The 13020-nt window shown below is 41.1% G+C and overlaps 3 protein-coding genes across 4 annotated transcripts; all 3 read left to right on the forward strand.

Annotated features, from left to right (window-relative positions):
- Window positions 1–1093: 1093 nt before the first annotated feature.
- grinab (glutamate receptor, ionotropic, N-methyl D-aspartate-associated protein 1b (glutamate binding)) lies at window positions 1094–5381 on the forward strand. Of its 2 annotated transcripts, XM_054621411.1 has the most exons (8): window positions 1095–1241; window positions 1846–2095; window positions 2219–2505; window positions 2619–2722; window positions 3031–3231; window positions 3668–3796; window positions 3891–4034; window positions 4491–5381. In XM_054621411.1, exons 2-8 carry the CDS (start codon window positions 1875–1877, stop codon window positions 4641–4643), a joined length of 1239 nt encoding a protein of 412 aa, XP_054477386.1. In that variant the 5' UTR covers window positions 1095–1241; window positions 1846–1874; the 3' UTR covers window positions 4644–5381. The 2 variants fall into 2 exon arrangements, with proteins under 2 accessions (XP_054477385.1, XP_054477386.1); XM_054621410.1 differs by having other exon boundaries at window positions 1094–1241; window positions 1846–2505.
- A 77-nt stretch (window positions 5382–5458) lies between these two features.
- Window positions 5459–7489, forward strand: LOC129109374 (speriolin-like protein). Its single transcript, XM_054621412.1, has 4 exons — window positions 5459–5683; window positions 6520–6723; window positions 6826–6950; window positions 7127–7489. Exons 1-4 carry the CDS (start codon window positions 5524–5526, stop codon window positions 7457–7459), a joined length of 822 nt encoding a protein of 273 aa, XP_054477387.1. The 5' UTR covers window positions 5459–5523; the 3' UTR covers window positions 7460–7489.
- Window positions 7490–9092: 1603 nt separating this feature from the next.
- Window positions 9093–12968, forward strand: smpd5 (sphingomyelin phosphodiesterase 5). The gene is made up of 8 exons (XM_054621182.1): window positions 9093–9264; window positions 9944–11184; window positions 11335–11410; window positions 11524–11664; window positions 11777–11866; window positions 11966–12029; window positions 12142–12301; window positions 12541–12968. Exons 2-8 carry the CDS (start codon window positions 10063–10065, stop codon window positions 12637–12639), a joined length of 1752 nt encoding a protein of 583 aa, XP_054477157.1. The 5' UTR covers window positions 9093–9264; window positions 9944–10062; the 3' UTR covers window positions 12640–12968.
- Window positions 12969–13020: the final 52 nt, after the last annotated feature.

Consider the following 13020-nt stretch of genomic DNA (forward strand, 5'->3'; position numbering starts at 1 on the left):
CTGAAATGCAAACTCTTACTGTTGTTTAAGAGCATAGAGTCTAATCCCTGTTTTGTTCACCTGTTTACAATCCTTCACTAGTCCAACCACATATGTGTCATCAGTCAAATTAAAATAAAAGCTGTTTTGTGACACACTCTGACTGTCTTTTCAGGTCATTTTACTACAGTTGTGGTGGCCTCCTGACACCTGCTGGTTCACGCCAGGCACTTCTTATTGCCACGCATTATGCAGCTAAGCAGTGGTGGAAGAAGTTTTCACTCATGTAAAAGTAGCAATACCACTACATAGAAATACTCTGTCGTGTAAATATAATGCATTCAGCAATTTACTTGAACAAAAGTAAAAAGCTTTAGCATACAAATACACTTTAAATACCAAAACTAGAAATACTCATTATGCAAAGTGACCCATTTTTGGAGTGTAACACAGTATGTGTCATGGGATTATAATCCTTGATGTATTTAAATAAGTATCACTGGTGGTGCTATTTTTAACAAGGCCTTTAGCTATATATGCCACTGTTTATATAAGATTTATTATTGATTATATTTTGTATAAATAATATAAATCTGCTAAATAACCAGTAACAAAGCTGTTGTACCAATGTAGTTGAGTAAAGAGTGGCCTACATTATGTCCCTCTTAAATATAGTGGAATTGAAGCATAAAGCTACATAAAATGGAAATATTCAAGTAAAGCAGCTCAAAATTGCACTTAATTGCAATAATTCAGTAAATGTACTTAGGCACTTTCCACCAATGCAGCTGAGGTGTTGTACTTCCTGATCTCTCCTCATAATATGATTGTTTCTTTACTTTCGTTTGGCTCTTTCCGAGCAGAACGTCCATCTGGACTCTGTTCCGTGCTGCGTTCCCATCAAATCGGAATTTCAGGTTTCGACTTGTAAAAAGCGCTCATGTGAACATCCATGTGGTAAATACAACTGGGAAAGGACATGTTTGAAAACCAAGAACACATGTCTGTCTTACCGCAGCTAAATATGTCGTTCAATGTTATCAAACCCACATTAAGAGTAACACACGTCCAGTATGTATAACGTGCTGTTATCTGTTTCCCTTGTCTCCCAAATATCCCACATGTCCTGAACGCAGCAGCCGCATCTTGTGGGCGGAGAGGTGCAGACCAGTTTACCGGCAGCGGGATCGAACCTACGGAATAAAAACCACTGATCATTTGTGAGAGGCCCTGCTGGTATTAAAACGCTGACTGCGAGCAATGTGAGTAGTTAACAAAGACTTAAACAATCCCGACTCTGTTGCTCTTTGTTGCTCTTTGTTGATTGTCAGTTTTCCAACGTTATTGTTTGGTGAAGAAACGTGTAAAACATGGCCGATGTAACAAACAAACACATGGACTCGTTCCTAATGATAGTTATTAGTTATCTAAGCCGTGTAAAGCCTGTGTAATTACACTAAATGACCGATTCTCTCCTGAAAGTGAACATTGTGGCCTAAACGCATCGTTTTAGGAAACAGGAAGAAACTCGTTTAAAGAGCATGTTTAACTCTGTGACGTAATTAAACTGCAGTGACACGTTTGGTTGAACACTCAGACCAGCAGCGAGACGTGTTGTATAGTCGGTGGTATCAGTGTGTCGGTGGTGTCGGTTCTGATCGATATACCGGAAGAGAGCGTTGTCACATGGCCTCGGTGACGTCACAGCGCATCGTGCAGTGACGTCACCCCCTCTGAGCGTCTCGTCCACCGTTATCATCTAAAGATATCATCTGCTGTCCATTTTAAACTGGGAAACCTTTCATTTGACTTGTGCTTTTTATTTCCTTCTTCTCCATCCATCACCAAAACACACCGACCCTCCAGCGGGTCTGTGCTCCCGACCTGATCCGGAGATGAGCACCGAGAAGACGGCGTACGGGGTGGAGGGGCTCCACTCTCCACCCTCGCTCCCCGGACAGACAGCGTTTCCTGTCGCATTTGACATGAACATGCCAGGCCAGAGCATGTTTGGAGCCCCTGCTGGAGGTCTAACTGCTCCTGGAGGTTTCCCTGCTCCCAGTGGTTTCCTGGCTGATGGTGGTTTCCCTGCTGATGGTGGTTTCCATGCTCCTGGTGGTTTCCCTGCTGATGGTGGTTTCCATGCTCCTGGTGGTTTCCATGCTCCTGGTGGTTTCCATGCTCCTGGTGCTCCTGGTGCTCCTGGTGGTTTCCTGGCTCCTGGCGGTTTCCCTGCTCCTGGTGGTTTCCTGGCTCCTGGTGGTCTACCTGCTCCTGGTGGTTTACCTGCTCCTGGTGGTTTCCTGGCTCCTGGCGGTTTCCCTGCTCCTGGTGGTCTACCTGCTCCTGGAGGTCTACCTGCTCCTGCTGGATTCCTGGCTGATGGTAGTTTCCCTGCTCCTGGTGGTCTCCCTTTCCCTACACCAAAGGCTTTTGGACCAGGTGTTCCTGGAGCTTTCGGAATGGCCAACCCCTCTTCCTCACCATATTCTCCACCAGGCCAGGGCTTTAATGCCAACTTCAGTGGTTAGTATTTTCTAACATTGTTGCACATATATGTGTATCTATATTTGTAATTATACATTAACATTTTAAGTATAATTCAATCATTTTGATGTTTCTGGTTGGAACCGCTGCAGATGATGTTTACCATAGCGAGGAGGACCCACCACCCTTTCATGAGAATCAGGACTTTGATTTTGGATTAGATAACAAGAGCATAAGAAGAGCCTTTATTCGAAAGGTAAGGAGTTAGAGTGGTAATACAGCCTTCACAGGCTGTGTATCAAATCAATGAGCAGGATTGTATTTGCATTTGCATTGTATTTTTATTTATATTATCTATTTATTCATTCTTATCAATACAATTAAGTACTTTTTTTAATTTGTATCAAGTTTTTGACCTGCTGAATAACAAACAAACACAACCTAAAACATAACCTCTGTTATGAAATGATTCATGTACCTTGATATCAACTTGAAAAACAATATACATCTTTGTTAGAAATATTATCCCCGACCCGCTGCCCAATAATCAACTCTTTCCTCCAGGTATTCTTGGTGCTGACTGCTCAGCTGATGGTGACATTCGCCTTTGTGGCGGTTTTCACCTTCGTGGATCAAGTCAAGATGTTTGTCATGGTGAACACCTGGACCTACGTGGTGTCATATGCCATATTCTTTGTGTCAGTTTGTGTGATCAGCTGCTGTGGAAGCGTTCGCCGAAGACATCCATGGAACCTTGTTGCGTTAGTAAGTCTGCCCAGTGTTGTCTTTTTTCAAAATAAAAGATGGAGGGGATGGAGGTACAGCCCAGGAAGTACTATGTTAGCGTCACTGGACTATTGAGTTGTAGGCCTTCTGATTTACGAATCATGCAGCTGTCTTGGAAAAATATGTTTCTATTATCCATTGTTTTAAAAAAATATTTTTTTGAATTAACAAGAATTTATTCTGATGTGGTATAGTGAGAGATGAGACTGTTTCCTTTTTGAAAAGTTTTCAGCCTATAGTTACAATATAAGAACTATTCTTAAAAGTTTACACAGATTAGATTCAGATTGACCCCCCCCCAATCACTATTTGGCGACTAAAAAATTAAATGCCATTTCCTATTTATGCCAAACTGCACTCCACTCAAACTGTCAAGATTGCTGATGTGTTTTTGTTTCTTGTTTCTTGTTTTCAGTCAGTCCTGACTCTCAGCATGTCCTACATGGTGGGAATGATTGCCAGCTTCCATGACACTGACACAGTGGTCATGGCAGTGGGCATCACTGCAGTTGTGTGCTTCACAGTGGTCATCTTCTCCCTGCAGGTGTGTATCAGTCAGTCCTGGCCTCTTTGTATGCATGTAATGTTACTTTGATCAAACTCTAATGTTTAATGTCTTTCTTTGCCTCCTCCAACAGACCAAGTACGACTTCACTTCCTGTTACGGTGTGCTTTTCGTCTGTTTGATTGTCCTGATCATCTTCAGCATCCTCTGCATCTTCATCCGTGACAGGATTCTGCACATCGTGTATGCTGGCCTGGGAGCTTTGCTCTTCACCTGTGTAAGTACTTGAGCTGCCATTTTGACCACAACACAGCTCACAGCTTTGAAATATTTAAAGAAAGTTCAACAGCAATGTCATTTCCAGAAAGAGTGTCCCATTAATCTGTATTTTTAACAAAACATCCTTTCAACACTCTTTATTTCAACTACTTTCTACCAGAGAAAACTGTTTAGTGCCATGGTAGCCTAATGGCAAGGGAGACCACATAACAAAATTGTATCTCTATAACTTCTGTTCCCTGAAAGAGGACGAGAACAGAACACGTGTAGTATGAGATATCATGCATGACCTACCTGAAGATACCTCTAATCACACAAAATGTCCATATTTTGAGTTCCGGCTTGGGGACCTTTGTTGCATGTCATCCCCCTCTTTTTCCCCACATTTCACATCCCTCCACTTGCTATAAAATGTGCTATATTTGACCCATTGTGAATGTCTTTTATGTTACAGTTCTTGGCAGTGGACACACAGATGCTGCTTGGCAACAAGGAACTGTCCCTGAGTCCAGAAGAATATATCTTTGCGGCTCTCAACCTTTACACCGACATCATCAACGTCTTTCTCTACATTCTTGCTATCCTTGGAAGAGCAAGGGGAAGCTAGGCAGTAGGAACAACAGGTCGAAATTCTCAAAGAAAATTGCTTTGAGTTCAAGTCTAGAAGTGAGATACCATTTATTTTCCTTTTGTCTTGTAGTGTGCATTGATCACATAGTTTGAGAATATTTTGCTTCACCCAGTGTAACTGTTTTGGGTTTTTTTAAATAATATATATATAAATAGACTGTCTACGTTGTACTTTTGGGGTTTATTAGAGTTTTATCAGGTATTTGATGTGTTGTGCAAAACTTCATTTTAATTTAGAAATCGTATGCCCTATGGAATCATTAAACGGTATAAATATTTGACACTAGATTTTTCCAGAGCTTATAACTGTACACAGTCTTCAATATCAGGAGACATGGACATTGCAATTTTAGGACTTCAAAGCCAGATAGGCTACTTGAGAGCATTAAGACCTTATTATGTGGTTAATAAAACTCTGGAAAAAGCTAGTAAATGGAACTTGAGTTGGGATTATTTTGTTAAACCAATATTTTCTGGGTCAAGATTGAACATTCCTGCTTAAACTATAGGCAAGCAAGGGTGCCATGATATTAAAAAAAAACAACAGATCCATCACCATGACAACTGAGCAAACCACATCAGCTGGTGAAGACTTCGACATGTTTGAAAGCCTTAGACAAAGCTAGTATGCAGACTCTGTTTAGTTTTGTCAAACTACTGTGTCCAACATGAAACAAACTTTAATGCTATGTATAAAGTTATTTTCTAAACCTGATCTCTGTTGTTTGTGAAGTTAAAGAATCATGACAGAATCACAGCAGAGAACTCTGATCTGTTATTATTTGATTGACGATTCTGTTAATCACTAGAAAGTCTTGGGTGTTTTGTGGCTCAGATGTGAAACTTGGAGCCCCAAAATGATCCTGGATCAAACTGTTGGTGCCTTGGTGGCAAAAAATGAGCAACTCGGCCGGGAAAATGATCTGTTGAAGTCGATGTTAAGCGTAGTCAAGGAAAACGTAGACCTGAGAGCCAGACTGCAGAGCTCCAACAATGACACTCTGGAGGAAGTAACAGGTATTGTATGTTTTAATCTGTGCCACTAGATGGCAGCTAGGGTGCAGCTCAAAATTGTCATGGCAGTGGCAAGATTATTAGTGTAATAAATTTAAAAACACAACTGTTAACCGTAATGGGCTTCGATCAGTGTTGGAATTCTGGTTGCCTTTATTTTTAAAGCAGTAAATAGTTGCATTTTTCATGTAGTTTAACTATCTCTGTGATAAAGTTTAATGTAACCATGTATCCAATAATGATAATACAGCAAAATGTTGGTAAATCCCCAATCATAATGTTACAGGGATATATGTTGTGAAGGGCTTTTACATACAGTAATTGCTTTAACTTTGTTGGTTTGGCAGAATCCAAATGGTCCAATCTCACATTTAGGATCTGTAAAATGTTTGTGTTAAACTGTTAATATAGGCATAGCCTTATTGTGCATTCTTATTACCACTCGCTTTGCTGTGTATCTTTACATATAATAACAATTATATAATAATTATAAGTTTGATAATGCTTCTTACAAGGCAGCAAATTGGAATCAATTAATGAAATACATTATTTACAGTTGTACATGATAATTACATTTTTGGGGGATAATTTCTTTTAGGATTTATATATTCTATCTGGTTTATAGTGAGGACCCAGGCCACAAAGAGTCTTCAAATGAATCAAGAAGATGTTAAAAAGCACTGCTAAAATATACTGGGAGCCAGTTTAACAGGGCTAAAACAAGTATGTACAGTCTTCAGCTGGTCAATATAGTTTAGATTTAGACAAGTGAAATGGTTGTTGTATCAACTCTTGCCCTTAGTCAGAAAGTACAGAAAGAATTCTCTGTTTTTCATCAGTTTGCTCAGCCTCAGGAAGACACCCATCCAGTCTGTGGCAAAGCACCTTTGAGAGACAATTCAGAAAAGACTTGCAGCATCATGAACAGCGAACCTCATCCCCTGTCGACTTCAAGTCTTTCATCCAAAACTCGGTGCATGCAGATTCAAGTGAGAGACCAGAGTTTCAAAGCTGCCAGGCTGATTTTACTCCTGAGGTCAAAGGTGAGCGATGCCTGACATGTAGACATTTTCGAGCAGTAACAGTGCAGTAGCCTAAAAGTAACTAAAAACACAACTATTATTTATTGTAATATTTCATCACAGGTCCAGATAGGCTGCTGGGGGAGATTGCCTACCAACTGGATAGGAGGATTCTTTCCCATGTCTTCCAGAGCCATAAGAGGCTTTATGGTTTCACACTGCTCAATATCCCAGAAAAGATCAGAGAGGTCAGAATGCAAGACTTTTATTTATGTATTTATTAAAAACTGGTTGTGTGACTTTGTAGTGCACAGACAAGAGATCACAACCGTAACTCACTAACTCATTTTGAAAAACAACACTCACCATAACATTCAGCTTATGACTCAGAATTAAGTAACACACCATTCTTTCTCTTTTGCAGGTATCCACACACCCACTGACTGGGAAGTTAGATGAAGGCTATCAGCTCAATCTTACTCAGAGGCACACTGACCTCATGGAGAGGTTGAGCCAGTTGGGGTATAAAACAGCACTTCACCCGCCTTTCACTGAATTTATTGTCAACACCTATGGGATCCTGAAAGAGAGGCCTGGCGAAAACAGCTGCCAGGCAATTGATTACAATAATCCAGATTTTCTGATGAAGCTGACAATGAACACAGCACCTAGAAAGCTTCAGAAGGACCTGCTGCTTGTGCTCACCTGTCTCTGCAACATGGCCGAGAAGGATAGGAAGCCTCTCCTTCTTTGGTAGGCATGACTGTGTCAAAAAGACAGGCAAAGCATTTACTGTACAAAATTTGAAAATAAAAAATGCTGGTAAATGATACTACATAATCAATGCTGTATGGGTCAAATATATGCACACAAGAAAAACCTGCCATTCTATAAATGGTAAGACAATAAATAAATTCACAGGGACGTATTTTCCTATTCATATACACTTTGCAAGTATGTATGGTGAAACTACACATCCAACAGTCTTTCTGTTAAATAAATACTCAATTAAATATACCGCTGCCTGCTAAGCATAACAGATGTCCTGTATGCCCCACTTCATGGACCATGAGATGGGTGAGTCTGTCATGGACCTTGCTCTGGTTTATGCTCTTAGATGCTTGTTTAAAAAAGAAGATGGACTTATGACTTCTGGTGACTAGTAGTTCTCTCGAATACCTATGTTGAACACACTTCCTGTAAGTCGCTTTGGATAAAAGCGTCTGCTAAATGACTGTAATGCAATGTAATGTAATGTAGCCTGATAATCTAATTTAATTGCCATTTTGTTTATAGTTCATGAGGGTGGGAATTTAAAGGTCTGGAAACAGGTTATTATGCATTTTGGAAAATTATGTTTAGTTTAAGATAAGTGATGAGTCTGGAGTAATATAACTTGAAGCAGGTGAAAAAATCCTTATGAGGCTACTCATTAATTTATGCTGAAGTAACATTGCGTGGGCTACACTTGTTATAATATTAATAGTTTGCTCACAGACTACTTGTTTCACGGGGTCATTGTCAAGAAATACTTTAGCTGGGAGTATTAGAACCAGCTTGGTTACAGTAAGCCAGCTCTGTGGTGGTCTGGAGCTGGACAGTCTGGAGTCAGTGGGTGAGAGGAGGATGAAGGCCAAACTCGGAGCCATCCTGGACAATCCCTCTCACCCTCTCCATGAGGAGCTGTGGCAGCTGGGCAGCTCTTTCTGATTCTACCAAAGAGCAGGACGGAGCTTCAGACGCTCATTTGTGCCCACTGCCATCAGACTGTACAACAACAGCAGAGACCACAGTCTGTCACCATGCTGACCAGCCCCCCCATGTGGATATAATGTACATTTTTTATTTGTATTTTTATTTTTTATTTTATTCTATTTTTATTTTATTGTATAATATGTGTATTTATTATCTGTTTCTGTGTAGTTGTATAGTATGTATTTGTATTTATTGTATGTGTCTGTGTGTATAGTATGTGTATTTATTGTCTGTGTAGTTGTATAGTATGTGTATTTATTGTCTGTGTAGTTGTATAGTATGTGTATTTATAGTTGTATAGTATGTGTATTTATTGTCTGTGTAGTTGTATAGTATGTGTATTTATTGTCTGTGTAGTTGTATAGTATGTGTATTTATTGTCTGTGTAGTTGTATAGTATGTGTATTTATTGTCTGTGTAGTTGTATAGTATGTGTATTTATTGTCTGTGTAGTTGAGCTGCTGCAACACTTGAATTCCCCCATGGGGATCAATAAAGGAATATAATAAAGTAAACACACTGTAACAAGTCGCTTCCGGTCAGGTCACCTGACAGTGGAGCCCGGCACCATGGCAACGCCATTAGGGCGGGGCTTAATGAAGCTTGTATTATGAACCGGAGCTAGAGAGAGAGAGAGAGAGAGAGAGAGACAGAGAGAGAGCTGGGTGGGAACTACTAAACCTAAATGAAGATATTTTGTTTGAAAGTTGGACATTTATCATTTCCTTTTAACATGTGAAAACCTAATTAATTAATGTGTAAAAGTGTGTTTTCCGCTGTCAGGGGTTCATCAGCTTCCGTGTTAAGGTAAGATCATCCGAGCCGCCACGTTAGCCGAGTGTTTTAAGCTAGCTCACGTCACGCAGCGGGACAGGTGACAGGTGACAGGTCCCATCGGTGAGAACCAAACATGTCTAACTTTATTAAGCAGGTCTTAAATGTGAGGTTTCATAGCCATGTGCTTCTTCCTGAAACGTTTAACATGTGGAACTGTTAGCATAGCTTAACTAGCTAAACACACAGTAGCATAGCCGAGACCCGCCTACCTGTATGAGTGCTTCACTACTAATCCTCACTAGGACAACGTTGACCTTATTATATCACACGTAAAGCATTTTTATTTTGGGATATAATTTCCTAAATTTAAATGTAGGTATTAGGTTTTAATGCTTGCACACCCGATGGCTTCACACTGTAATTAACCTGTAAATACTCATAAAGGTGTGGTGTTCCCACAGGCTAGCAACACCTGGGTGTACAGGCTGTTTGCACAATGTTTTTGTTTTCATTGCCTACCTGAAAGGGATCATGGTGCATTGCACAAGTCGGCAGTAATCCGGTCTGACTGCATCTGACTGTATTGCATTTATGTTGAATTCAGTGTGAGAAGTCAGTTATTCCTGAGTTCCCACAATATAAATGTTATTGTTGGTTGTAAGAATAGAGCCATGTCATAACATTGTCATTTCTTTCCCCCTCTTCTTAGAGTCCACTGGAGCCCATGAAGGAGACTTTGCTCGGGAAGGATGCTAGAACAGGAATGAGGCTAGAACGGAGGTCCCGATGTTGCTCATCCTGATTGTTGCTTAGAAAAGGGGCAGAGGCATGGCCCTGCGGGTATCTCCATTTCCTAATGGGTTTGTTGCGGGCATTCATGCTGTGGGATGGGCTTTCATCCTGCCTTGCTTCTGGTTTCTCGATCGCCTATTGGCTTTGTGCAAGTCCACCACTCTGGAGCGAACCCAGCGACTAGAGCAGGAATGCTATCTCCATCCCTTCAAGGTCTTCTTCGGCTCAATTATCTTCCTCATTCTTTTTTTCGCAACAGCCCCCTTGGCCTTCCTGGGATTTCTGCTCTGGGCGCCTCTTCAGGCTTGCCGCAGGCCCTTTCTCTACCACAGAGAGACACCATCCTCACCAGAGAAGGAGACACACATGGGCTTTGAGCTGTCAGGAAAGGCATCATTTGGATTTGCCACAGCCAACCTATGTCTGTTGCCCGACAGCTTGGCTCGCTTCAACAACCTGGGGCACACCCAGCATAGGGCGGCTGTCATTGGGCAGCACATTGCGCAGGGTGTGTGTCGACCTCATATCCGCATTTTCGTTGACTCCCCCAGCAGCTGTGGAACTCTTAGCCCCTCCAACAGCATACTTCCCACAGCTAACTCGCCTTCATACGGGGCCACTGATAGAAATGCACAGCCTTCAGTGGGTCATCATTCCGATTCAGCTGAGGTGCATGTTTCAATCCCAAAGTCCGATAGTCACGTCGTCTGTGTGCCTCATGATGACACAGAGGAGCCCTCGACTGACTCACCTTCTCCCTGTTTAAACACCAATCACAACTCCAACCAGCGGGGCCGAGCAAGTCACCGGAGTGCTCCTCGAGCTTTGCTCTCCCAAGGTCTCCGCCAAGAGGACGATGTACCTTGGGAAGTGTCAACATTGTTTCCAGCCAATGTTGACATACTGTGCCTAGAAGAGGTGTTTGATAAGAGGGCGGCCCAGAAGCTCACTCATGCATTAAGACCTGTTTTTGGACACATACTGTATGACGTTGGCGTGTATGCCTGCCAGCCACCATGCAGGTGTACCTCTTTCAAGTTCTTTAACAGTGGCTTGTTCTTAGCCAGCCGGTTCCCTGTGCTCGAGGCTCAGTACCACTGCTTTCCCAACAGCCGTGGGGAAGACGCTCTAGCTGCCAAGGGCCTCCTTTCCGCTAAGGTACCTTGCTTAATATCATGTATTAAGGAACTAACAGTTAATGCAGTTGCCATTTTTTTTGTGTTGTAGAATTTATATTAATTACTTGTGCTTTTGTCACAGTATGAACGCAGTGAAAAGAGATTTAATGCATGTTTTTGAATTTTTTAGGTGCTAATAGGGCTCAATCAGAAACAGAAGAAAGTGGTTGGCTATTTTAACTGCACACATCTTCATGCACCAGAGGGTAAGTCTAATTTTCAGATTTGGACTAAGGTCAACTCAAAGTTTTGAATTTTCCTTTTAGAAAACAAAGATAAGATAGGTCTGTGATGGCTGGTCTGTGTTTGCTTTAATCAGGGGAAGGGGAAATTCGCTGTGAGCAGTTAGACCTGGTTACCAAGTGGATTGGGGATTTTCAAGCTGCCAACAAACTGCCCGACGAGGACGTTGCTTTTGATGTGCTCTGTGGAGATTTCAACTTTGACAACTGCTCACCTGGTGTGTCTCTGACAATTTATTTTTCTTTTTTCTTTTCTAAACTGAAAGCATCTTTACCAAAAAACGTTTTGTGTTTTTTTTTGTATTTTTACACTTTTGTCTGTTCGTGTAGATGACACCCTGGAACAGAATCACTGTCTGTTTGAGGAATATAGAGATCCTTGCAGGGCAGGGCCTGGAAAAGAGAAGCCCTGGGTCATTGGTGCGTACCATTTTAAACCATTAGACTACAGCAAATACTCCATACATACAAGACAAATAATGACAAATCATTTGGTATTTCATTGGTTTGAATCTAAAGGTACTCTGCTGGAGCAGCCCACGTTGTATGAAGATGACCTAAACACCCCAGAAAGTCTACAAAGGTACACTCTGTTCCATTTCCTCAAACCTCTGCAAAGCACAAATACCATGACATGACCAGCACTCCTCACTCGCTGTTTATTCACTGAAGCTGATCTCTGATTATCTCTGTAGAACTTTGGAGAGAGAGGATCTGAGAAAGCAGTATGTCTCCCCTCCTGTTCCTGTAGAAGACTCCCCCTTGGTTTACCCTGAGACTGGCCAGCCGTGGATCGGACGCCGGATCGACTACATCTTGTACCGCGAAAACTCCATTTCAAAGCACTGCCATACAGTATGTGTCCTTGTGTGTTTTTACTCTTTCCTCTACCCAGTCTTCTTCTTCTTCTTCTTCTTCTTCTCCATTGCTTCTGTCTCATTGCAGTTTCAAGTTACTTTGAAAAGCCACAAATAATTCATGAAAAACAGTCGGTACTGATAGAAAAGGTATTTTATAACAGCAAGTTATCCCCCCCAGTAAAAAGCATAAAGCATCATAAAAAAAACATGCACTCTCTCTCTGTCTCCATCCAGGAAATTGAAGAGGTTACCTTCATAACCCAGCTGGCTGGCCTTACGGACCATATTCCTGTGGGCTTGAGACTGAATGTTATTATGAACTCTGTTGATTGATGGCGACTTCGGTGAAGCCAGCATCACTTACAAACAAAGGGAACAAAATATATACAAAAATGGACATTATTACGATCTCAAATATCAATATCAAAGTACGAATGCTTTGTTAACATACTTGAATTTGTGGTTCCTATGACAATTTCCTGACCAATTAAGTTAAGCTTCAGGTGGAATTAGTATGGATTTATTGAAATTATATAATGTTTACAATTTTATATGTAACGCACAGTTAAGGGCAGAGGTATTGATTTTGTATACCAACATATTTTTCAGATTTTTCATTGAGAAATTTTTCCTACAGAAATAAATGTACATAATTAATTATACTTCTTGTCTCTTGCTTTTTATTTGCCATCAATTAGAAAGTTGCATTATTTG

This window comes from Anoplopoma fimbria, chromosome 20 (assembly GCF_027596085.1).
Source record: "Anoplopoma fimbria isolate UVic2021 breed Golden Eagle Sablefish chromosome 20, Afim_UVic_2022, whole genome shotgun sequence".
Taxonomy (NCBI): domain Eukaryota; kingdom Metazoa; phylum Chordata; class Actinopteri; order Perciformes; family Anoplopomatidae; genus Anoplopoma; species Anoplopoma fimbria.